The following is a 26,624-nucleotide window of genomic DNA, read 5'->3' on the forward strand; positions in this document are numbered from 1 at the left end:
ATTACATAATTTATAACTAACTCTATTCTTTCAAATAGTTGGTAAAAATATTTACAATTAATTATCTTTTACGCTTCCAATCATGTTTCAACTTTTCGTACCTTTTCGTAGATCATACAAGTCGTTGAGCCTCAATTGTTGCAATTTTAATAGAATATACTATTCATTTGCCCATGAAAAACATTGATTTAAGTTTTCAACTCATTGTCACTAACATAACATGGAAAAGGTCAAGTCCCACTAGCACAACCGGTTGAGGATGGGCCTCATCAACAAGGCAACCCACAATCAAACCTCACGGGGGGTGGTTGTGTCATGTGCTAGGGTAGGAGACATGCTAAAAAATCTAGTCAGTTAAGCGCTAGTGTGCCCCAAGCCAGGTGCAATCCCCGAATGACTTTGACGGCTTAGATGCCCTGGGTCACGGCTCCTCAAGCCACAGGCAAGCCTGGAGGATCACAAACAACTTTACAAACAAACAAAAAACATAACATGGAAAAAGCCCAAAGAAATCTGAAAAGCTAAAAAAGAACCAATGTTACTTTGCAAAACAAATTAAACTGCACTATGTTCCACACATATATTACATCTAACAATTATATTCTGTCTATCAATTTTGAACAAGTTCTATTGATCCTTTTGTAGAAATTAACACTATGCCAAGCCTCTCTTTAGCCACATTCTTCTGATCCTGTGCCATGAATTATATGACACGTTCCAAAGGCCTTGCACATGCTTCAGAAATTTGATAACTACACTATTGACAAGCCTCTCTTTAGCCACATTCTTTTGATCCTGTTCCATGAATTATGTGAAACTTCCCAAAGGCCTTGCACATGTTTCAGAAATTTGATCACTACATCAGCTTCACTTTCAAGTTTTACATAGCAATGGCCACGTCCACATCTCGTAATAATGGATTGACGTTATTCTCAGTCACGACCAATCACATCACCTTGGAATCCTGCAACGTATTCTGAGGCTTGCCCCTACTAATCTAATGATTACAAACTGCAATCTGCAATAGGGATGCAACATTGGAAATTGCTTGTAGAAGGAATACAAATGGGTATCCATGTTCTAATGCCATTCTAGATAATTAGAGTTACATGAAAAAAACAATGGTCCCGATTACAATGAACAAACCAAAGCTTGCTGAGCAATGGACCAGATCATACTGCATAAACGAGCTTGCTCTTTCATTACACCACTGACAGTCAAGTCCAATTGTCTCGTCTAAAAATCGAGATCTTCAAACCAAAAATAAACAATCACATTTCCCAAACATCTGATATCAGATGCGTATAATCGAAACCACAGTTCTATCTTCAAAAAACTGTGAGACATCTTGCGTAGTGGAATTTTGATCCTTCTCCAGATTAAGAAGCTCAGCAAAAGTACCCCCATTGGTACCCTTGGCCAGTCTACCAGGATTGATACAAACACACTTTGATTGCTTTGTGCAATCCCCATAACTGCCATTTTGTAACCCTGGCTCTGTTTGCTTATGGTCATCACCAACTTGCAAAACCTGTGGAGGCAAAAGGTAAAAATACCAAGAAAAACTCACATTACACCATTAATCTTGATGACTCACAATTTATATGATTCTACTAGAATTTTAATTACCTTTACAAATGCTGCAAGGTCAGAGGGCAAAATAATGACGTCAGGTATGGAAAGCATATGCAAGGCCTCGGGAGAAACAGATAAGTCCAAAGGCAAACCAGGAGCTGCTGGAAAAAGTGGGTAGAAGCTGTTCACAGTAATACAAATTTGCATCCACGAAGTTGAGATTCATATAAAGATAAATAAACATTTAAAATCGATTTGACAGCTTCTCATTGGACTTATTCCCCGCATCTTAAAACCTATTGAAATTTGTATCAAAATCAGAAACAGTACTTCAGGGACATGCCTACGCTGGCTTAGAATGTGAGTTGAAAGCCTTGCAAGCCGATCATTTGAGCTTTGTTCTGGAATCCGGGAGATTTCTTCACTGCTAAGGTGTCTTAGGACATCCACTGTGCAAATCCCAATAGTAATCTGCATCACGTAATAGATTTTACTCCAGGAGAAGCAAACCAAATGTTCATAAACTCACTTTCCATGCACAAAGGTTCTCGCTGTAAATAAAGTAAGCAATATCCTCTGAAAGAATGTTTCATGCTAACCTCATCCAAGCAGAAAATCCCTGGATTTGCAACACAACTTATCTGCATATATGTTTAGTGATTTTCTTCAAGTCAAATTGATGAACAATGAAAACAAACACAAAATTCACACAGGAAACAAAGATGCCAAAAAAATGAATTCAATAGAATATTGGCATACCTGATGAGTATGATCAAAAGCATGAACATTGAATGGTGGCTGCATGAACATTCAGCAGATGTGTCAAGATGTACCATTATGCATAAGACATCATTTCAAATGCTGAAAACATGTTATTTGAAAACATTAAGTGTCGAGGATAAAAATTGTTTGCTGGGAAATACAGAATTATCTAATATCAAAATACCTGTGGAAACAAAAAATCATGATGAGCATCACGTGTAGATGGAACAAGGACAACACGTGCACCAGGCCCCATCTCTTCACAATAATCTCGTAACTGCACCAATAATGCATTAGAATAAAGACTTGATTAATAATTTTGTTGATTTTGGGTAGACTAACTTATGTGAATTGGAAGCACAGTAGTTACAGACCCTTGCACAAACTTCCTCCTGGAATATTTCCTCATAGAACCTGTCTACTGTTCCATTTTTTATCTGTGGATGCTCTGAATCAACAAAAGGACCCATCTGCAAAAAAAAAAAAAAGTTCCTCAGTCAAAAGTTCACCATGGATTCACAGGGTAAAATGTATCAAAACTTGCAACTTGCAAGCTGAACCCAAATTAAGTTCTTATGCGTGCCACATACCAAAATAAGATTATTAACTTGTTTTTTCTTGGCATACACAAGAAACTCTGCTAATGGTTGAAATGCTAAGTTGTCTGTAGTCGTGAAGGGACCTGCAGCAATCAACTACAAGAAGGAAATTTCAAATAAGTAAAAATTTAATGAATGACATGTAGAGCTGCTAACACAATCTCTCTGACCTTGGGGGCAAAAAAAGAACTACTAAACTTGCGAAAAAATGAACAAAAAGTGAAATTCACTCAATGGTTTTATTTGCAAGAATGACTCAGTAGACAACAATAGTAAATATTTTTTCAAGTCATGTTCCAATACATTGAGGGGGGGGCATACTATTAGAAAATCACTCGAAAAGGAGAAACTATTGCACCTGCAAATATATGATTAATGAAGAAAGATTGTGTTATGAATTGGGATTCACGTTTACAAATAACAGCAATTGCAATCATAGATATAATAGCTGTACACAAAAAATAAAAGGTGGCTGTAATTACCACTGAAATAGTTTTTCCAGTTCTAGGCAAAGGTTTCATCTGAGATGCCTGATCCATTGCTAGTCGCTTTGCTGAAGGGGCATCCTGATCTTGTGGATACAGAGAATTTGAAACAGGAAATGAATCAATTACCCTTGATGCAACTAGACAGTGCCCACTGGGATTGTGACCTTCAACTCCAATCACCTGGACAAAATTTTACAAAATTAGTCATCCTCGTCTGTCCAAAGCTCACAAACGCATTGACTGCCAGATAAAAATCTAAATAACCTCTTACTAAGAATTCAAAAATTGTTATCCATTCAATACCCATTTTGTAGGAAAATAAAAGCATAGGATTTACCTGACCAGGGAATAAAGAAAATTTGGCCAGCTTGTGGAGGTCAAGCCTTACCCTTTGGCCTCCAGAGTATTCAACACTGGCAACACAACCGGAGTTAACAATCAGGAACACTTTCACAGCACTAGATTGTTTCATTTTTTAGTATGGTTCTTCTTTTGTTTGTTTTGGTTTGTACATGTGCTATAAGGTGGACAGACATTGTCTTTTGACAACTCATCATTTACTTGTACCTATGAAAATGTATTTTCAACTTATGCACTACTGGATGGATGGAAATAACTTTGAAACAACCAACCTGCCTTGAAGCAGAACCGACTTATCATTCAGATGGCCCTCTCCATCACAGCAAACCAGCCCCACAACAAAGACACTTTCCTGTCAGCAGATAACTGATGTGAAATGGAGATTCCAGAAGTATTTTTATACCTTAAAGATCCTGACAAATAACTAATAGAATCTACAGCTTCTTAAATAGGTGCCTGTAATCTTGAGATAATTATCAACATCAATGATCAATTTAAGTGAGATGAAAAGCATTTCAAGATGCTTGCAATAGCGCTAGGCATTCACCTGTGATGCAATCGCAACATGATTGAAAACATTCCGAGCTTCCTTGGCAGCCAATGCAGTGGCAAATGTCTTGATCTTCCTCTCCAGATATTCAAACTGAGACACAAGATGCTCCTCTTATGAAACAAAGCAGCTTATATCTTTATTACTTAAACGGAAAGATGCACATCAACATATTGCCCAAAAGGACAATTCATTGTGCACTGTGGCATGCTATGAAGTGCTTAGACCAAGAAGCTATTATCCTGGAGAATAAATTCAAGCATATAACAAATTTAGAGAAGCAAAATTATAGTAAGTACCTTTCCCTCAATGCTGTCATACATGTAACGGCACCCTGGACTAGGTAATAAGCCTAAATTTTGCAGAGAACAACTTTTGGCTTCTGGCATCCTTTTAATAAGGTCATCTTCAGACTCTGATACAGCTCTTTGACCCACTATGGAATCCAAAATATGCTTATTGAATACAAACTGTAATACACATTTACTTGAGCGATTCTCAAAAGGAGTAACAGGACCAGGACTACTTAAGACTGTTGACCTCTGTTTCCCATTAGAAAGCCTTCTATCTGTACTGGGAGTTTTAATAACAGATGATGGAGACAATATGTCTGGTGTATTTTGCAAATTAGAAACATCTGATTGTCGAACTGGAGTCTGCGGTAGCTTATCTTCATTACTTTCATGTTCATCATTCAAAAGCCTGCAAATACAGCATGCTTAAGACAATGTGGCCAAAGAATTAGAGGGAGGCAGTAGCACAAATTATGCTCCACCATTAGACCAACATTCATTACAACCAAACACATTTTGTCAATTACTTGCATGCATTCTAAAAATGAACATTTTAACAGGAAATGACATATCTCACATGTCAATGTCGTTACTGGAGTAGAAATGCAAATCTGTTTCTTGTTTAAGAAAGGCTTCTTTTTGCTCATTTTGCAGATGTTGCCGGAAACCATCCATATGAGAGCTCAGTACCTTGGACCCATCTAGTTGCCTGAAAATAAGATGTAGAAAAGAATGAATTAACATCAAAAAACAGCAGTTCAAAAGAAGCATTTTCACCAACAAATCTACAACTTCGTATGAGGTAACCATGTCAAGTTTCAAGATCATAAAATAGACATGCCATTGAGATATTGTTGTCCTAATCGTTATCGGCACTGTAGATGTCATATGAAGTTTTTAGAGCATGGTAAGCAGCTACACAGCTGTTTGGTAGAGGCCATTTAATAGTAGGTAAAGACCATGCCAGTTTAGAGCAATGTTACATCGTTACCGGCAATTTGTTGCTGGGCTCCAAAATTTAAATTATCAACAATATGGGGAATATATCAGAAATTATCAGGAAACTTATAAAAAATACAAAAATAATCATTTTTTCAATTTCTTAACTTCTAAAACAACAACAACATCAAACAAACACATTGCCACGTAAATGTGAAAATAAAATTGATATATAAGATGTATAAGCAGTCAAGTGATGCATCAAATATTGATACTGAAATATGATATTTGTTCTTAGTCATGAGATCTGATAGAAAGATACAAAATCATACCAAAACACAAATAAATGCATCTCATGACATGAATCATGGCAATGAAAACAACGGATTTCCCCTTGTTTGCTTGATGGAAAATGGTCACGGCATTCTCAGCAATGTTATCAGAACTGGACCAAAAGACTGGTTAACCAAAAAATACATAAAATATTCAAATTTTGAAAAAAAAACATATAATTCGTGCGCATCCATATGAATCCAAGATTCCAAATTATTATACACAAATATGCAAAAATTCTCATCTATATAGCAAGGGTGCATATAACCAAAAAATCACTGAATGCAATCCATTTTTGAATCAATATAGATCAATGGAGGCTCTAAATTGCCTCAAGAATCCAAAGAAAATCGTGCTATAACAAATATCTACATAATATCAAAACCATTTCCTTTACTAGGATCCTCTGTTGAACATTTGGCAGCTCAAGGATGAATTTATAAAAATAGAAAGTCTAAAAAATAAAATAGAATTTCTAAAAATAGAAAGTCTCAAGTATGACTTTCCAAAAATAGTAAATCACCTTACATCAATTGTAATCAAGTATTGTTGATGGAAAATCCCTTCTGATCATCAATCAATCCTAATAGTTCAATTTCAACTTAATCATCAATATTATTATTATTATTAGATTTCAAATTTCTGTGGTCTTTGTTTATAAAAGATGATTCGGATTCTCCAGTGTAGTTTGAATTTTGTCGACGTTTCAAATCCCAAAGGTGATCTATCTTCGGGACAGAGAATAAATGAAAGGAGAGTCAAACGGAAGGAAAAATGAATAAATACAACAAAGAACAATATTATTAAAAGAGACGACTAAAAACCTAAATTTTTAATGAACTCAAATAATGTATTTAGAAATAAATAATAATAATTAATTATTAATATAGTTTAATATTTATTTAATAATATTAACTTATTTATTCATTATAATAAATATATAGTTATTAATAATAATTAACTTATTTATTTAATAAATCTTTATTTAATAACAAAAACATTAATAAATATATTAATAACTAACTAAATAAAATATCAATCTAAGAAACAAAGAAAAAGAATAAATTTATTAATTAACTAAAAAGAATGAATAATTTTTTATTAGTTAATTAACTAAGGAAATGAATAAATTTTATTAATTAATTTACTTATTAGTAATTATTTGATGCATGTTGATAATTAATTATTTATTAACAAGTAATAAATAATAATTATTATTATGCATAAATAATCATTAATAATAATAATTTATTTATTAATAATAAATACTATTATTAATTTAATTAAGCCCAAAATAATATAATTTAATCCTAAGAAATAAAGAAAGGTAGAGGATAGAAAATTATACCTGTGATACAATACCTTGGGAGGTAGAAATGGGAGAATTAATATCTCTGATTAGAGGAAGCCAATTTTCACTAATCTCGATCCCCCCGCCCCGTCCCTATTGAGATTATGTGGATGCTTCATAATCTCAAGTGCTTCTCTGGTTTTCCTCTTCTAATAGTGTTCTTCCCTGGCGATAAACTTGGCAATTTCTAAACAAACATGATGTTTGGTCTTCGGGGAGTGCTTTGCGAGGGCTGAAGAGCGTGATCTTTTATTCTTAATATATGCTCCATGCTCTTTTAGCCTCTTCTGTAGTGAGCGACATGTCTCTCCAATGTAAGTCTTGCCACAAGAACAATCAATCTTATAAAATCCTTTAAGTTGTTGTTGATTGATGCTATCGTTAAAATACCTCATTCTTTGCCTAATCGTCCCTGATGTTGTAAATTGAGTGAATATGTCCTTCTTCCCCAAAATCTTTGCAATCTTATATTATTATTATTAGTATGATACTATTATATTATTATTAAAAATAAATTCAAGTCACTCAATCATGGCTCTCAATAATATTCTCTTACACTCATTATTGGCATGGCATATTCCTCTTATACTCTCATTAATTCTCTTACACTCAATAAAAGCATTGTCATAAAATATTCCTCTTACTCACTCTTTAATGCATATGTTACACTCTTCTTAAAAGCATAAGTTATGAAGACATGCATACCTCCTTAACGGCATGAGTTACATTTCCTAAATGGACATGAGTTACACTCCTCTTGGCATGCGAGTTACGCCTCCTTTATGGCATGGATTCGTTACTCCTCCTATATATATGTGCCTCGTTCTTTTTCCCCTCACTACTTGTGCATTGTGAAGGAAGAATTCATACTTGAGAAAGAGTTGGAGAGAGTTGAAGCAAATTGTCAGAGAGAGACTTGGAGAGTAAGAGCAAAACTTGGTGAGCCAAGGTTGATTCAATGCTTCAGTGTTGATTCAGTTGAAGGGAAAGTTGATTTAGTGTGTCCATCTGTTGCTACGTCCAGTGATCTTCATGCTACAACTTGTTCAAATTTGGGTGAACTTACACATTCACTTTATCTCTCATTGTACTTTGTATCTTTGTTGAATAATTGATTTCTAATAGAAGAAGAATCTAGTTGGGTGTCACCTTGTGGGTTTTGCCTGGTCATTGGACCTAAATTCTGTGTCTCATTAGATTCTTGGTTGTCTTCTATTGTGCATCAGTGTTATCAGAACCGAATCAGTTTCGGCAAAACCGGCCAGTGCGACCGATTTGGAAGCAAAACCGATCTGAACCGGCCCTCCAAACCCTAAATGACCGGTTCGATATGAACCAATCCAAACCCATTCTGGACTGGTTCCAGCCCGGTTCTGCCAGACCATGGGCCCCACTGTCGCGCGGCCAGGAAACCAAAATTATTATTTTTTTTGCCTAATTTCTAAACCTAATCTAGCCCCCCCAAAACTATTTAAACACCCCCACCCCCTCTGTTCTACTCACACTATTCATTCAAGTCTCTTGCATTTCTTGAGCTAAGTTCGGTGAGGAGAATTTGGAGATTTTTTTGCAGGGTTGTTCTGAGGGAGATTTTTTGCAGATTTGAAGCGTTGATTGGAGTCTTGGAGCGCTGTTGGTTAGAAGATTTTTGATCTACTTCAAAGATTTATTTTTTCCCAAAGATTTTTGGGTTTTCTTCAGTGGTTTTTGCAACTGGTGGAAGAATTATTTTTTATTTTGTTGGGGTTGCTACATAGCTAATTTTGGAGCTGATTTTCTCCAAAATATTTAGAGGGTAAATCAAGGAAATTTCAGTGCTTTTTTTTCTTCTATTTTTCTCTAAAAATCAGCTATTTTTTCTCATAAAAATTAAAAACCCCAGTGTTTTTATGCAGATTTGTAGGGGCTGCTCTAGAGCTGATTTTGGAGGAGTTTGGAGCTGATTTTCTTTAGCAAATTAAGAGGGAAATACAAGGTATTTTTTTCAACCATTAATGTTCTATTTTTCTCTATGTTGCCAAGAAACGTGGGTGCGGGGACGGGGACGGGGACGGGGATGGGGACGACATTTTTGGAAACAGGGTGCGTGGGTTCGTCGGGCAATATAATAATATTAAATTTTAATAATTATATTTTATAAATTATAAATTATAAATTTATAATTAATAATATATATGAAATCTGAATTTGTATATTTTTTCAACTTTAAATTTTAAACAAGAAAACTTTAATGATAATCATTTAAACATGCATATTATTAATTAATATTTCATATATATATATATAATTAATAATATATATGAAATATATTAAAGTTGAAAAAATATAATTAATAATATATATGAAATTTGAATTTGTATATTTTTTCCAAACCCATTCTGATAATGCATAAATGGACCTGCTTACCATTTTCATCTGATCGCAATCTGGCACATGCCTTCAGAATAATAGTGAAGATCACCTGGTTTGGATTTATGCCAAACCAAAGCATTCTGCCACAAATTGGAAAGCATCCATGCAACAGTTGTGGTCAGCATATCCTGTTGTCATTGAGTTCCACGAAACCGCATACCACGCAAGCATCCTATCAAATACAGTTTTGCAGGTCAAACTTGTTCCCTAACTCTATATCGCCATATTAACCTTGCAGGCATCATTGTTTGTCTGATCACACTGCTATAATGTCCATCCTTTTCCATGCTTCCAATTTCTCTTCCTATGCTTATCTTTCATTTTTATTTTCCAAATCCAACAGAATTTCAAACCTTTCTCAATTGTTATGTTACCTGTTTGACCCTCAAACACTAGTCCCCAGTATTAGCTACCATAAAAAAGAGTGAAGATATTAACTAATGTTTTATATAGACAAGCATAACATTTGTTGCTTGATGCAATTAACTTATTCAATTTAGAGCTGCACCATATTTTCATCCAAAAATGAAACACATGAAATCAGTACAAAGTCAATTATACAGCTTGCTGGCAAGCGTCTTTTGTCAAGCCAACATATGGAATAATACATTACAGCTATAAACTATAATTCTTGTGTGCATCTCTCTATGTCCATTAATGTCTGTTCTCTCTATGTCCATTAATGTCTGTCTATGTGTATGCATCGATTTGTGTGCATACATCTACATCTTATATGTATTTATGTGAGATTTGAATTTCAACACTTCTCATCATGAGAAAAAATAGAACAAGAGTGTCTCTGAAAATGCCTTTACTGCTATTTATAAGTCATTACATGAAGCTCCAAGGAAAAATAATGGTCTCTAACTGAAGCCCGATCCCTATTCTGCCCAGACAAGCTCTCTGCAATCATATATCCAAGGAGGTCGACAGTGCACTCACATCTTTTGTTCACTTGAATATCTTGATGTAACTTCAACCTAAAAATTTTGAAAATACCCATGCTACTTCAAACTTATTGTATGGGCTCTTGTCCTTGAGAAATGCCCTAGGGAGATATAGCCTTTGGCATGATACATGAAAACAGTAAACAGTGCTCAAACCTCCACTCCCTTTGTAGAGACACCAACAGAATAATATAGCACTTCCAGCTAACTTATTTTACTTAAGCCTCAATATAAATCCCAAAAAAACAGAGTTGAGGAAACAATGAAGTGGATTAAATCACTTAGGATGGTTTCCTGCATGGTGACCTCATTTATGAACTTGGCAGAATAGTGGCAATTACGACATATGCACTTCTTGCGCATTTGATGAGACTTCAGTGGTCTTTACAACTTGCTGAAAAGCACAAACAAAATATAAGCTTCTTCCTCTTGTAAAACAATGCAGATTCCCACCACTCCTATTGCACATGATGTGATGATCACTACCACTTGCTCCTGTTTCTTATCATGCAGCATAAAGTGCACATCAGGTACATCCCCTGCTTCCTTCATCAACCCTGTCAGTCACTGCAATTCTGCATAGATCTCCTCTGTCTGTGGGTGTGATCTATCTCCTACAACAAATGTATGCACTTTGTTCTTAACCTCAATCCAACTATATATTATTAATTATATTTTTAATATAGTTTTTTTATGAAGAACCCAAAGAACCCGAAGAACCCAAAGAACCCAACCCGAAGAACCCGAAGAACCCAAGCACCCGAAGAACCCAAGCACCCGAAGAACCCAAGAACCCAAGAACCCATTAAAGGAAAAGAACCCAAATTTTTTTTTTGAAGAACCCGGTTCTTCTGGGTTCGTCTGGGAAGAACCCGTACCCGAATCCGGTACTTGGGTGCGGGAACCCGGGACGGGTTCGAGAACCCCACCCCCGGGTGCGGGTACCCGTGCAACACAGATTTTTCTTCAAAAAACTATTTTTTTCTTCTCTTAAAATTTTAAAACCCCAGTTTTTTTATTCAGAATTCAGAATTTCAGATTTCTTCTATTTTTTCCTCAAAAGTTATTGTAATTTGCAGGGTTATTTTGAGAGATTTCATTGCCAAATTTCTAAAAGAGATTTTGGAGCTAATTGAAGTCTTTATTTTCAGCTTGGTTGGAGCTTCTTCTCTTCTCAAAATTTACAGATCTTCTTGAGGCGCAATCAATTGCTGAATAAAACCCTTGAAACAAGCAACATTGTCTTGGGTGACTTTGATCCAACATCAGAATGAATTATGGAGGGTCAACCAGCAGCGTTTGACAGTGAAGACCTTTTTTGGTTGGACTTGGACCCACCTCCACACGTTGCAGAGGCAGATATATCAGAAGCACCAGTAGCAGCTTCAGGACCAGGGGAATCACGCTGTAATCCCATTGCAAACTTGGATGCTACTCATTCTTTAGATGAGGATGAGGAGGAGAAGGAGGAGGAGGAGGAGGAGGAGGATTAATGATTTGATCATTGATTTGCTATAGTTGTAGCTTGTAGCATTGTAGGATGTAGTATAATACTATGATCTAGCATGTTATTTTGGACTATAAAAGCCTTTTAGAGCCTGCTTCTTGATGTTTGTAACATTTTTGGTTCAACAATGTTTTGCACTAAGTGCTATTTTGGTTGTATGCACTATTACTTGCTATATAAATGAGAACTTTTGCATATTTGTCTATAAATCGTTTGGATTCATATGGATGTACATGAATATATCTGTTTTTTCTTTAAAATGTGAATATTTTATGTGTTTTGGGTAAACCGGTTTTTTTTTCGGTTTTTCCGGTTCCGACTAGTTCTCGGTCCACAAGGTTTTTTGGTTCGATGGCCGATTTGGTTCCGATAACATTGTTGTGCATTTGATTTATGTTATATCTACAATTGTTTATCTAATATTGCAACGTAAATAAATTTTGTAATAAGTGATTGTTACAGCATAAAACATCATAATTTCAACGTGGTATCAGAGCTTTGGTGAAGAGAAGCTCAAGAAGACAAGTGTTGTTCTAGCCCATTTTCTATCGAAATATCTATTGTTGTCCACTCTATTTACAACGCATTTTCTATTGAAATATCAAATGTTGTCTACTCTATTTGTAGCCCATTTTTTGCTCAAATATCACTTCTTGTTCTTTCTACTTGAAGATCATTTTCTATTGAAATATCTCATTTTTTACCGCTAAAATTTTATTGCTGAAATTTTTTTATTGCTAAATTTTATTGCTAAAACCTTATTGTTGAAATTTTACTGTTGAATTTTATTGCTGAAATTTTATTACTACTGTTCTTCTAAGATTTCAAGAAACCCAAGATATGATAGTAATTTTGCAGATAGTAATTAAGGTGTTGCATGTGTTTGATAATTATGGTTTTGGTATTTGTTGATGCATATAAAACTAAAAAATAGTTTTACTTTTGTTTATGCATGTGCAAGAAAGTGTTGTTTTAAAAAAAATATATAGAATGCATAGAGGGTTATGAAAGAATAACTAATAGAAATTGATTGTTGAAGATAGACTAATTTTGATTCTCTCACATTATATGAGAAATCACATAATTTTATGGGTATTGGTGATTATGATATTAGAGTTCACTAACAATAGTGGTTGCAAGTAAAGGATCATGACTTTTGCAAAAGATGGAATGATAGCTTTCTAAACTAAGCTCTTTTGCAGCTATCCAAGATGGATATCATTACAAACAATGGTTTTGGTATTTGTTGATGCATGTAAAAGTAAAAAATAGTTTTACTTTTGTTTATGCATGTGCAAGAAAGTGTTGTCTTAAAAAAATACATAATGCATAGAAGGTTATGAAAGAATAACTGATAGAAATTGATTGTTGAAGATAAATTAATTTTGATTCTCTTACATTATATGAGAAATGACATAATCTTATGGGTATTGGAGATTATGATATTAGAGTTCACTGACAATAGTGGTTGCAGGTAAGAATCATGACTTTTGCAAAAGATGGAATGATAGCTTTCTAAACTAACCTGTTTTGCAGCAATCCAAGATGGATATCATTACATGAAGTCAATATATATAAAATTGGTATTACATGTCTTCACTCTGGGATCATCAAGATTTGAAGATCTTTATAAAATCAATGGAAGACATATCCAAGCATTGACTCATGATAATAATCATCAATGTAAATTGTGGCACTGAAAGTTCGTTCATCTTCACTATAAAGCATTACCTCATGTGAGAAAGATGGTCTCTGAGATGCATAAGATTAGAGTGGATCGGGATGGAGTTTGCCAAGTGGTGCTCAGGAAGATGCATTTCTTCTATGGATGACATATGACTAATGGAAAGAGGTAACTAATGGAGGCCGGATCAAGAGGGAGCTAACAACTTCCTTCAAATCCTCATTATAAAAAAATAATAAATAAATAAATAAGTATTTTTAAGTCTTATGTTGTTTCTTTGTGTCACTGCTCTTGTTTAAGATTTATTTTTTTAGACCATTGGTTATTCTTCCCAACGAGTATTTGAATGATTCTTTCACTAACTTCTTGATGAGGATGCAATCAAGAAAAGAAGATCTTGAAGATCATCAAGATGTGTTACCCACCATTTTGTGGGTAATATCCCTGGGAGAATTTTTTTTCTCCAAGATGGTCCTCAGCGGGCAGCCACCAGCCACCAACTAGCTCATTGTGCTCTTTCTCTACCATCTGAGACAGCCATGTGGTCCCTCGCCCATTTGCCATGATCATATGTTTGAAGGTGGGCCTTCGGAACCTAAAGGTATGCCTTGTCATTTGGAAATTGAGTAGTATAGTTTGCTTATCATGGACACTTCTAGGCATGGATTAATGGGGAGATTCAGCAGAAGGAATGGGCTAGGTCTGTGCTTTTGTCCCCTAGACCCCTTTTAGGTATTAACCTTGGATTCTAGTCCCATGGGATCTCTTTTACTGACCATTTGGCTCTAGGGATGGTATTTCATGAGAAACCCCGATTTTGGTTACGTGGTCTCGCTCCCTTATCCGCTTATATTACCCCTTTCCATTCATTATTATCCTATTCATCATTTATCCCACCTAGGTCCACATTCCTCTACTGGGTCCACATAAGGTTAGCATGCCCCTTCTCCTTACCCACACCTTGGGTCATGGCCTGGAATGAAGCCTGGAGGTTGATGCAACTAAAAAGAAAGATAAAAACATATATGGCCACATTCAACAAGATAATGTACCACAAAATGCAAAAGATGGTCGGGACAAGCACATTTAGCACATGGGCAAAAGCCAATACATGAGCTCTACCCCATCGTCATGGCCATCACCCTGGTTCCTACAGGTTCTATGAGCCTCCTTCATCATATAGGAACCCATGATTGTCCCAACCCCTAGTGGGCAATGAACTGTCCCACCTTGAAAAGGGGAGGTATTCACTGTTATATCTTATACATCATGCTCTTACCCCTTTGAGCCCCGAGCAGATAATCAAAGAAAATCATAAAGCGGAAAAAAACATATGAAGAAGGGTGGAAAAATCAAAGTAGAGGCACCTCATGTACCACGATTGCTCCCTCCTACACATTATAAACCCAAGTGTGGATTTCCCTCTTATTAGCTACCCTTGTGCCCCAGCATGTGACCCAAGGTTGCCCCTTCTCATCCCCTATTTCATTCACCTATTTGTCACATGCCACCACCTTTTGAAGGATGTACCTTGACTATATCATCCCCTTTAGAAGTAGAAACCACCTAATAGGATGATTAGTTAACCCCACTTGGAGTTTAGAAGACACTGGCACATCCTAAATCCCATTATGGAAGGGCAGGCCGTTATGAAGTCCCCACTTGTGGTCCATGATTGGTAAGCTCATTTACTCGATTTCTCTAATGACTTGTTGTGCTGGAAGGCTAGGGGATGCATTGGATCTTATGCAAGATTGCAAATGGTCTCCATTTTGGGTTTGGTCTCCCTATATAGAGTCTTAATCCTCCAGAGAGCTACATTGGCACATGTAGGGTGCACGTTGAGAGCCATGGGCCTCCACAGCAGTAGACAGCACTCCATGGATCCCCGCAGCGATTCAGAGATTGCTCGTGGTTCACTTGTTGGACGAGGAAGATGCACCTGATCCATCATGCCCAGTTGGCCTAGATTCGCACCATACACTTGGTAGATGATCCAGGACTTGCACGATGATATGGCATCACCTACACCATCATCCTAGCCCTTGCAGGCGATCTACAGGCATCTTTGATTTGTTTGGAGACCCTTGAGGACACTTGTGTGCCCCCACATGTGATTTGGAGCACCACAACTTATTACAAAGGGCCAACCCCTTGTCCACTACTTTTGAGGGTCCTACTCTTCATTGTGGCACCCATGGACCTCATTAGGCCTCTTAGAGGATCTTAAGACAAGCATAGATTATTATTTGACCTCTTGAGAGGCTTACTTTTTCATTTATGAGCTAATTTGGTGGGTTTGTCACCAAAAGTTGAATTATTATAACATTATTTTATTTTTAGGGTTTATGTAGGCCAAGGAAACTAATTCGAACTCCTAAGTTGTGTATAAATACAAGTGAGATGAGTTCATTTTCTCATCATCACTTTGGATTGGATCTTTTCTCTCTCTTGATATTTTCGCACTTTTTCTAAAGGATGAATTGGAGCTTTATGGATGAATTTTGATGTGTGGATATTGGTCTATCTTCTCTTGGAGCTTCTCTCTTGTCAATTGTGAATGGTTGGATATATTCTATTACATGTAAGTACATGCTTTTAATGTTATTCTTGTTTTATTTTGTCATATACATTGGACTAGGATTTTCGTTGTTCTAGGGCTAATTGTTGCATGCATTTACTGCTTAAAATTGTGGAATTTTGTCTCTATTATAGCATCTCTCAATGTATGGGCCATGTAATATGAATGAAATCTCCTAGGGGTAATTCTATCAAATAATTTGACCTTGATAAGCCATTCCCTTTGTGCATCAAAATATAAAAGTTGCAAGATTATTTCTCCTTGACCTAAAAGGCTAGTGAAGTGGTCTTGAGGCCTCCTTGACTGGGAACCAAGAAATCGTACTCAAATTCATCATAGACTCCATTCTCCCAAAGATTAAGGCACTGATCTACCAAAAGGTGGTCACCAAAAACCACTTTCTTTCACCTCTTTCGGGTCTAGCCAAGTTGGGGTACCTAGGGCATCAATTTCCCGACAAGCTAGCCCTCCAAAAAGTTCAATCTCCTAGGTTCTCCTGCATTGGCCTTCCCTCAAGCTCTCCTCCAATTTTGAAGCCATTCTGACGATGGATTTGGGAGAAAAGCCAAGCCCTAGCTCCGAGATCAAAACTTGCCTTAGCATCCCCAAGGTTAGTACCTCAAAGGGTCAAATCAACACCTTCAAGTGAAAATTCTTTCTTTGATCCTTTCCCCACCTTGTCTAGGGTTAGAACATCATTGGTTGCTATACTTATTCCCTTACCCTAGACCAGGTCCACTTAGTCATGTGTGGTCCCATTCCTGTGAAGAGGCCATTCTTCAAGAACCATCCAGGATACCAATTTCAATAAGGATTTTTAGGAATTGGGAAACTCATTCACAAGTCATATTCCATAAACCTAACCCTCAAATCCTCCCTTCCTTTCCCTAGAAGACATTGTACCTTGCTTAGAAAGCAAGCAAGCTCCATCCTTCAAGCCCTTCCGGGAAAGGGATTATTTGGGTCACTCATATCCATTCATTGTTTTATCCTTCATCGGTGACTCCATAATATACCGGGTCTCCTCCCATCGGTGAAAGTCCGTAAATAGAAGGGAGCCTTAGCTGAGGTGACAGTGGGCTAAGTCTCCATTTGTTGCCCTTGGCCTAGCATTTGCCCTCTAGGTGTCCCCCTTTAGGTCCCCTGCTAGTTTGAGCAGTAACATTTCGGCGCTATTACCGGGGAGGAAGCAGGTCTACCTCCCTAGTGAATCATTGAGGAATTGATTCATTAACGACATCTATAAAGCATTCCTCTGGCAACTCCACGTTCTCTTTCCTAGATGGAAGATCTTGAGGTTGTGACTTACAATTGATGGAAAGATGACAAACCCCATATTCCTTTCTTTAACAAAAAGGTCAATCAATTAAGGAAGAAACACAAGATGTTTAGACCTTTGGACCTTTCCTCCATGACCAGGGCTCTTTTTTGTGTTGTACCTAAAGACCCCAAAAGGCCTATGTTCACAGGGAAAGAGGACTCCCAAGAACATCTCTTAAAGTTTGAATACCGAACATGTGACAAACTATATAATGACTATAGCCAATGATTGCCTTTGCTACAACCATGACAAGGAACACCCATGATTGGTATTTCAACCTTCCATCGTCTTCCATTTCTACATGGGAAGGAGTTGTCCAAACATTTCGAGAAAGATGGTTCCACAAAAAGGACGTGGTCTAAATATACAAAGGGCTCTTGTCTAGTGAAAGGAGAGAGGATGAGACCATTGTTGAGTTCAACCAGCGATTCAATATGGTTATCCATTTTATCCCTCAATAAATGTCTCCCCCAAAGGATATAGCTATGGTTGCTTACCTCAATGCCTTCAAAGGAAAGTTGGTCTTCGATGTCCAAACAAAAACCCCTCTAGTCTCTTTCAAGCTCAAAACATGATGATTGACCTCGACGCAGCCATGAGGCATAATTCTATCAACATGCTACAAATTAAAATGAGCCTCCCCCCTCAAGGAAAAGAATTCCCCATCATAAAAAAATTAAGTCACAAGAAATCAGCAACAAGGAAACTCCTGACCCTAATACAAGAATGCCCATAAGATTGATTTTAAGCTTGACTGACCCTGGGAATAAACGAGCATACGTTGAAGAATTGCATTCTAAATTCAGGGAGCCCTATCCATATCATGCCTTTGAGTATTATGAAAATGCTTGGGATTACTCTCTCAAAGAAATGTCGGGCCAAGGTGATTATAAATTGCGAAGAATTCAGGGTTGTGGGCTGGTAGAAAGTGAAAAGATCTTTTTCCATACATATCCTGAGAAAGAATTCCTCATAAACATTCTCATTATCAAAACAAATCCAACATGGGGTATGATTTTATCAAAACAATTCGTTGAAGACCTTAACCTATCCATCATTGAAGATAGTTCCACTATATACCTCATGTGGAAAGAGAACTCCTATGTATCCATCCTTAGGAAGGAATTCTCTGCCCAATGATTGCCACCTCTCAAGAATTTGATAATGACTTAGAAGAAGAAGATAATAAACTTGGAGAATGGAGAATTTTCAAAAATGAGCATATCAAGACTTCCCCTCTCCCCGGGCGATGGGTTATGTATTTTGATGGGGCTCACTCTAACACTAGATTAGTGGCTAGCATTGTCATCATATCCCCTTCTGAGGAGTACTTGTTATTCTCTTTAAGGCTCCAATTTACTTGCACCAATAACATAGTTGAGTATGAGGCCCTCCTTCTAGGACTTGAGGCGGCCCGATAAAGGGAAATCCAAAAGTTAATCATAATTGGAGATTCTGACCTTGTCATATCACAAACAATGGGGGCTTTCAAAACAAAGGATGAAAATTTGAAACCCTATAGGGAAAGAATCACTATCATGATCAAGGAGTTCAAAGAGCTACAATCTTGGCCTTGGATCGGTGTCTCAATGACATGGCCAATGTCCTAGCCATAGTTGCATCCACGTCCTCAACCATCGCAGTGATGTCACTAAAAGAGGAAAGTGTATACACAATCCATCAGCTCTCCGTCCCTGACTATGAGGAACATTGGCATGTTTTCGAAGATGATCAAGACATAGCCAACTTCCTTCAAGACCATGAAGATCCCGATAGGAAAAGTAAAGACTTAATAAACAAACAACACTTTGATAGAAATGACGCTACTACCACTAAAAATGATGATCAACAATCACTTGATACATTGGATCTCAACCTTGGATCTGAAACCTCTCCTCAAATAGTCAAAATCGGGAAGAACTTGTCCAAAGAAGAAAGGGAGGAGCTCAAAAAATTATTGAGGGAATTCAAGGATGTGTTTGCTTGGTCTTATGACAATTTGAAAGCCTATAGCCCTGAGGTTATCCAGCATACTATTCCTTTCAGGGAGGGTGCCAAGCCCATTAAGCAAAAACTAAGAAGAATAAACCCCAAGCTCGCACCTTTGGTCAAGGAAGAGCTCCAAAGGATGGTCGATGCAGGGATAATAGCCCCTATACGACACTCGTCCTAGATCTCCAACCCTGTGATCACCAGTAAAAAGACTAGTAACATTAGGATGTGCATTGACTTCAGGGATCTCAATTGTGTGTCTAAAAGACAACTACCCCTTTCCCAATATGGAAAATCTCTTGTAAAGAATAACAGGTTCCCAAATGATGTCATTCCTTGATGGTTTTTCAGGGTATAACCAAGTCATTGTAAAGGAAGAGGATCGCTTGAAAAATGCCTTCACCACACCATGGGGAAGATACATGTACCTTAGGATGTCGTTTGGCCTCCTCAATGCTGGATCCACTTTTCAAAGGGCCATGGATTTTGCCTTTAGAGGCCTCATTGGGAAGATCATGGAGATCTACCAAGATGATTTGACCGTCGCCTCTAAGTAAAGACATGATCATTGCAAACACTTGAGAAAGGTATTTCAGAAATGTAGACAATACAGCATCTCCCTGAATCCTAAGAAATCAATATTCGGTGCTGACAATGGTAAATTGTTAGGGCACGTGATCTCAAAGGATGTGATTACTATTGACTCTGAAAGAATTCAAGCCATCAAAAGCATTCCCCCTCCTAAAGATCAAAGTGCCTTACGGTCCTTATTCGGCAAAATAAATTTCGTAAGGAGATTTGTGACAAATTTTGCCGAAATTGTCAGGTCTATGAATGACCTCCTAAAGAAAGACACTCCCTACTTGTGGAACCAAACCACAAACAACGCCTTTGAAGTTAAAGAAAGAATTGCCTTTGCTCCCATCCTTATCAGCCCCGACTACATGTTGATTTGGGGTAGCATCGGATGTGCTCCAGCCACAAAATTTGGTGGAGAGGTTGGGGCACATGAGATCTCCAATACCCAGAAAGGGTTTGGGCAGATTCTAAACAAATCAGGAGATATTAAAATAATTAATATTTTTAATGGAGTCCCTAAGTCTGAAGTTAGGGAAAATAAAATATTATTGTGTATTATTGTGTATTAATATGTCAACACGAAAAGTATAAGAGGAGGCTTGAAGGTCACTTGGAGAATACATCAAAGTGATCAGTCATTCTATTCTCTAGAGCGGGGTTTGCTAAGAGAGATAGAATCAATGATCGGGAGAGCAGCTGAGGGGCATTGAGTACAGAGAAACAGAGAAGGTAGAGAGTGTGTCGGGAGAACAGCACAGCAGCCAAGGAGAGTGACGCAGAGCCAGCAAGGGCTCACGCAAGGCCACGCAGAGGCAGCCAAGTGTTGCGCAGAGCACGAGAGGGGCCAGCGCAGCTCACGCAGAGGCTCCCAGAGCTGATGCAAGACCTCCTGGGGTTGACGTAGGCCTAGAAAGGCTGGCGCAGGGCCAGCGTGAGACAGAGAGGGGCTAACATCGTCCAGATTGGGCAGACGCTGAGGTTGCAGGAGCAGTTTTGTGCTGAGGAGCTGCCGGAAGGATTTTCCGGGGTTTCAGCCAGGAGATTTCTCTCAAACTGTGAGGTATAGCTGCTAAGGAAATTCTCTGTTGGGTAGGCCAATTTCGGCACCCAGATTGTACTCTAATATTGCTTAATAAGAAACCCCTCAGATAGCTGCATCGGTTTTCCCACATTGGGTTTTTCAAGGGACATTGGTCCAAAAATAATGGTGTCATGTGGTGTGTTTGTTCTTGTTTCTTTTAGTTGTTGATCTGTAATATGTTGAGCATGCACTAGTGTTTACTTTCAGTATTTACATTGTAAATAACATGTTAAGGAAAATAACAAGTAGGTAGGAATAAATAATATAAAGTGCATGGAGGGTTTCTAACTAAGTAAAATTAGAAACTTCAACATGGTATCAGAGGGTGATTGCAAATCACAGGAGGACTAAAAGACATCAGCCGAGCGGAGCAATAGCAGCAAAAAACAATTGTCCCGAGGTGACAGAAGTTGTTTCTAGCAGCGTAGAAGCCAAGAAGTGTGACGCAGAGCCACGCAGAAGAAGCCAGGAGCTGCGCAGAGCCTCAAAGAGGCCAGCGTTGCTGACACAGAGGGCCAAAGGGCTGACGCGGGGCATCCCAAGGCTAACGCAGACCCATCTGGGGTGACACAGAGCCAGCGTGAGGCAGAGAGGGGCTGACGCAGTTCACAGAGAGGTAGTTCCTGGAATCTAGAAGGCTGCAAAAATATTGCAGAGGGGAGCTGTTGAGGTACTGTAGTCAGAACAGTACCTGACAGAGCAAGGCCAGAGGAGTTGTTACCGAGGGTTTCTAGCCGAGGAACCTGGATCAGCAGTGCAGTTACACAAGACGATCAGAGTAGGAGGCATCTCGACAAACGGCAGAAGGATTTCCAGGAGGGAAATCAGGACTCAGAGGGAATCCAGAAGAGAACTTCCAAACAGGAAGTAGAGACTCAGAGGAGTCGAACAAAGAACTTCCAAGAGGGAAGTAGAGGAGTCAAACAGAGAACTTCGCCTTGAAAGTTATAGCTATCCCAGTCGACCCCAATGATAACGACAAGTACGAAGAGGTGATGGCGAGGGCCAAGTGCATTATCCTTGACTGGGTCAAGGATCATGTGGTACCACATATAGCCGAGAAGGAAACTGCAGTTGAGATGTGGGAGGCTCTCAAGAATCTGTACCAGCATAGAAGAATGTTGCTCGAGAACCAGATGAGGTCGTATCAGATGAAGAAGGGTCAATCGATTGACACCTTCCTCGGAGGACTGAATGAGATCCGAGACCAGTTGACTGCTATAAGAGTGACACCAGATCCGGAGCTTATGGTGAGGACAACCCTGAATGTTGTCTCAGAAGATTGGGAAGTGTTTGTCAAGAGTAACCTAGGCAGAGGGACTCTCCCACCTTGGGACGAGATGTGGGTAGCTCTTCGCCAGGGAGAGATCAGACGACAGTGGAAGACAGGTAGCAGCAGCAAAGGGATCAAGGTCAAGCAGGAGGAGGATGTGGCCCTAGCATCTGAGGGAAAGCAGGAGAAGTGAAAGAAGAAAGATCTCTCCAAGATCAAGTGCTTCCACTGTGGAGAGATGGGTCATTATGCGACCCAGTGCCCAAGGAATAAGAGTAAGGGAGAGTCTTCCGAGACTAGGGCAACGCCAGCACGGGCAGAGAAGGAAGTTTTGATAGATGATGGCTCTGCCATGAGTGCACACACGCCACTTGAGCGGAAGTGGGGAGACATCGAGTTGTAGTCAGATGGACTACAGGCGATGAGGGGCAAGATCCTCGAGGTACCCAGCCTCTTGGATCAGACCTTGCTACAGGAGCCCCAACGAGGAGTAGCAGGACTGGCTGAGTGGGTAGAGACAGATGTGGATGGAGCGGCAGAGAGAGTTACAGTGTAGGAGTCCCGAGACAGCGCAAAGCTAGCAGGCTGCAGCAGTGCGAGAGGCATAGGAGTGTTGCACCAGTGCAGGAAGGCACAGAGAGGTGTGCAACGTGTGAGATGCAGGGAGTTGTTGCAGCAGTGCAGAGGTCAGAGAAGGAGCACTTGTCAGCAGCAGAGGTAGCTTCAGCATCAAAGGGTGTTTCTAGCCCAATAGGGAGGTCAGTTGGAGATCAGTTACTTACTTCTCAGTAACTGAGTTGCAATGTAGCAGTGGGCAGCACGATACAGCGTGATGAGAGGAGGTGCAGTGCGGATGCAGTGCTAGGAGAAAGGACCAACAGCAGCATGGATGCAGAGAGAGTTGTCATACAGATGCAGCAGTGGCAGTGGCAAAACCATGGGCAGCAGTACATGAGACAGCAGTGCAGAGGACGTTGGGCAGCAAGGCCTAGCATCAGCACAGGTACCGATGCCGGATGATCAAAGTAATACTCAGTGAGGAGTATTGTTAGAGCACAGTCCTCGCTAAGAGGAAGTGTTGATTTGGGGTAGCATCGGATGTGCTCCAGCCACGAAATTTGGTGGAGAGGTTGGGGCACATGAGATCTCCAATACCCAAAAAGGGTTTGGGCAGATTCTAAAGAGATCAAGAGATATTAAAATAATTAATATTTTTAATGGAGTCCCTAAGTCTAAACTTAGGGAAAATAAAATATTAATGTGTATTAATATGAATATGTGTTAGAATGGTCCAAAAGACGTGGATCAATCCAGATCTAATCTTAGCTGTTGATTAATCTCGGCCGTTGAGATGTCAACAAGAAAAGTATAAGAGGAGGCTTGAGAGTCACTTGGAGAATACACCAGAGTGATCAGTCATTCTATTCTCTAGAGCGGGGTTTGCTAAGAGAGATAGAATCAATGATCAGGAGAGAAGCTAAGGGGCATTGAGTACAGAGAAACAGAGAAGGCAGAGAGTGTGTCGGGAGAGCAGCGCAGCAGCCAAGGAGAGTGACGCAGAGCCAGCAAGGGCTCACGCAGGGCCACGCAGAGGCAGCCAAGTGCTGCGCAGAGCACGAGAGGGGCCAGCGCAGCTCACGCAGAGGCTCCCAAAGCTAGTGCAGTACCTCTTGGGGCTGACGCAAGGCCAGTGTGAGACAGAGAGGGGCTAACGTTGTCTAGATTGGGCAAACGTTGAGGTTGCAGGAGCAGTTTTGTGTTGAGGAGCTACCGGAAGGATTTTCCGAGGTTTCAGCCAAGAGATTTCTCTCAAATTGTGAGGTATAGACACATCATTCTTGTCTTCACTTTGGAAGAAAGAATGGAGGATTGGGTAAGCATCTGGCATCCGATACTCTTTGAGGATGAGATAGGGCATCCAAGATAAGAGTAGACGTAGAGAACCGATATTCTTTGAGGACTAGGAATCTAAGATAAGAATAGTCCTAGAAGAACATGTTCTGTGAACACTCAAGTGGGGTATGTGCCTTGAGAGACAATGATGATGGTGTCCACCTCTTAGGAACATCCAAAATCCCAATACAATTGGTCCTCGTATGTCCCTGCATGTTGACCTGAGAATTGTTTTAGCAAAGATGAATGCGCAAGTGCCTCTTTTAGAGTTGGCTAAACTTGACCCGCAAAGAGGGCAAGTTAAAAAGGCATTCAACCTTGAAAAGGAGTCTTAAGACCCTCTAGATCCTTCAAAATATGTATAATGATTGGAAAAAATGGAGGGTGTGCACCTTTCTTGTTGTCTCTAGTGGTAAATAATCCAATCTTACACAATTGTATGGTTGACTCTAATGCCTCAACAAATGTGATGCCCTTAAGGGTCATGAATCAGTTGGAAACACAAATCACTAGACTATATAGGAATGTATGTGGCATTGGCTCAAAGTCTATCCCTATGTATGGTCTGATAAAGGATGTTAAAGTGTCATTAGCTGCTAATAAGGCTATATCAATGCTAATGGATATTGTAGTCATTAATGTTCCAAATGCTTGAGGTATGCTCTTGTCTAGGAAATGGTGTGCCTCTATAGGTGGGCAATTACAGATGGACTTGTCATATGCTACCATACCCATTGTGGATGGGAAACCATTCATTTTGTATAGAGAACTACACATGCATGAGCATGTAGAAGACATAGAGCCATTCCTTTCCCCCAAACCTACTAGGAAGGCCAAGACCCACATACCACCCAAAGACACACATTTGGAGCAAAACCACTTTGAGACAAAGATCCTTGACAGACCCAAGCAGGTTGAATCATCATCAGGGAATGTTTGTCAAATCAAAAATTCCCTTGTAAACAAGAGGAAGAAACTGACATCCCAAAACATGAAAAAGAAACAGTGAGTTCAAAGTCAAGGTAAAGATTTTCAGGGTGGTGACTTAATCCTTGTCGAAAACAACCCATGTACATTTAGGGTCCATGGCAAAGGGTTGGATATTTCTATATTGCAAAACTTAATGGTGAGTTATTCCCTTTCCATTTGTGTGTTGCATTATTGTGTGCACATCCTACTTAATTCATTATTCATGCTAATATGTTTGCATACTAGATTAGGCTGCATTTAGAAAACTTGTATTTCCAGTGTTGTTAGGACATTAATTAGTGCATGGGCAAAAGCCTAGCATGATCTCTACCCCCCTCATTTGCCATCACCCAATTCCTAAGCATTAGATGCTACATCACATAAATAAAGGAACCCTTGCATGTCCCAACCCTAATGAGCAAAAAGTTGACTCATCATTAAGGGGTAAATCAACGCTATATCATTAAAAGCAAGCTTGGACACCTCAGTTATGCTCCCTATCAAAGCATTATCAAAAATAAGTAAAGGCACACCAGAGGGGTGGAAAAAGCAAGTTGAGGAACGGAGTAATTCATGCCTCCACAATCGCTCCCTCCATACATGTATACACTTGAAATGATGGACCTTCGTCAACTAGTCCCATGACCATCGCACCTTGCCATGAAGCATTTCCCCTATGTTGTTACATTATCACAAACACCTATGAATTGAAGGGTTCACCTAGGACATGTCACCTCCTCTTAAGGGTTGGAAGCACCTAATAGAGTTGACCATATATACACTTGAAATGATGAACCTCCATACATCTATACACTTGAAATGATGGACCTCCGTCAATTGGTCCCATGACCATCGCACCTTGCCATGAAGCATTACCCCTCTTGTTACATTATCACAAACACCTATGAATTGAAGGGTTCAACTAGGACATATCACCTCCTCTTAAGGGTTGGAAGCACCTAATAGAGTTGACCATCTAGCCCTTCCTAACAAGGTAGGGAACACTTTTATGAGACTTGGTCTAGTTAGATATTTGAAGGTGATCCCAATTTGAAGTATTATCATGCCCTTAATGATTGAGTGTGATCCACTATGATGCATGTATGGTCATTGTCCCCAATGATTGGTAACTTCC

General features: G+C 39.0%; 1 protein-coding gene across 1 annotated transcript in view; it reads right to left on the reverse strand.

The window, feature by feature from the left end:
* Nucleotides 1-803: 803 nt before the first annotated feature.
* Nucleotides 804-26,624, reverse strand: part of POLA2 (DNA polymerase alpha 2) — a 75,594-nt gene continuing 49,773 nt past the window's right edge. The window contains exons 3-16 of the mRNA XM_089367669.1: nt 5,205-5,336; nt 4,634-5,036; nt 4,332-4,427; nt 4,057-4,136; nt 3,762-3,837; nt 3,419-3,604; nt 2,928-3,032; nt 2,712-2,807; nt 2,522-2,614; nt 2,335-2,373; nt 2,175-2,216; nt 1,919-2,046; nt 1,630-1,756; nt 804-1,531 (exon numbers count right to left, since the gene is read on the reverse strand). Of these exons, the coding sequence (XP_089223795.1) occupies nt 1,295-1,531; nt 1,630-1,756; nt 1,919-2,046; nt 2,175-2,216; nt 2,335-2,373; nt 2,522-2,614; nt 2,712-2,807; nt 2,928-3,032; nt 3,419-3,604; nt 3,762-3,837; nt 4,057-4,136; nt 4,332-4,427; nt 4,634-5,036; nt 5,205-5,336 (1,840 nt within the window). The 3' untranslated portion in view covers nt 804-1,294. The remainder of the gene's footprint in view (nt 1,532-1,629; nt 1,757-1,918; nt 2,047-2,174; nt 2,217-2,334; nt 2,374-2,521; nt 2,615-2,711; nt 2,808-2,927; nt 3,033-3,418; nt 3,605-3,761; nt 3,838-4,056; nt 4,137-4,331; nt 4,428-4,633; nt 5,037-5,204; nt 5,337-26,624) is intronic.

The sequence above is a fragment of the Pinus tabuliformis genome, chromosome 8, assembly GCF_031772625.1.
Source record: "Pinus tabuliformis cultivar Carrire ecotype Pingquan chromosome 8, CPIR1, whole genome shotgun sequence".
Taxonomy (NCBI): Eukaryota; Viridiplantae; Streptophyta; class Pinopsida; order Pinales; family Pinaceae; genus Pinus; species Pinus tabuliformis.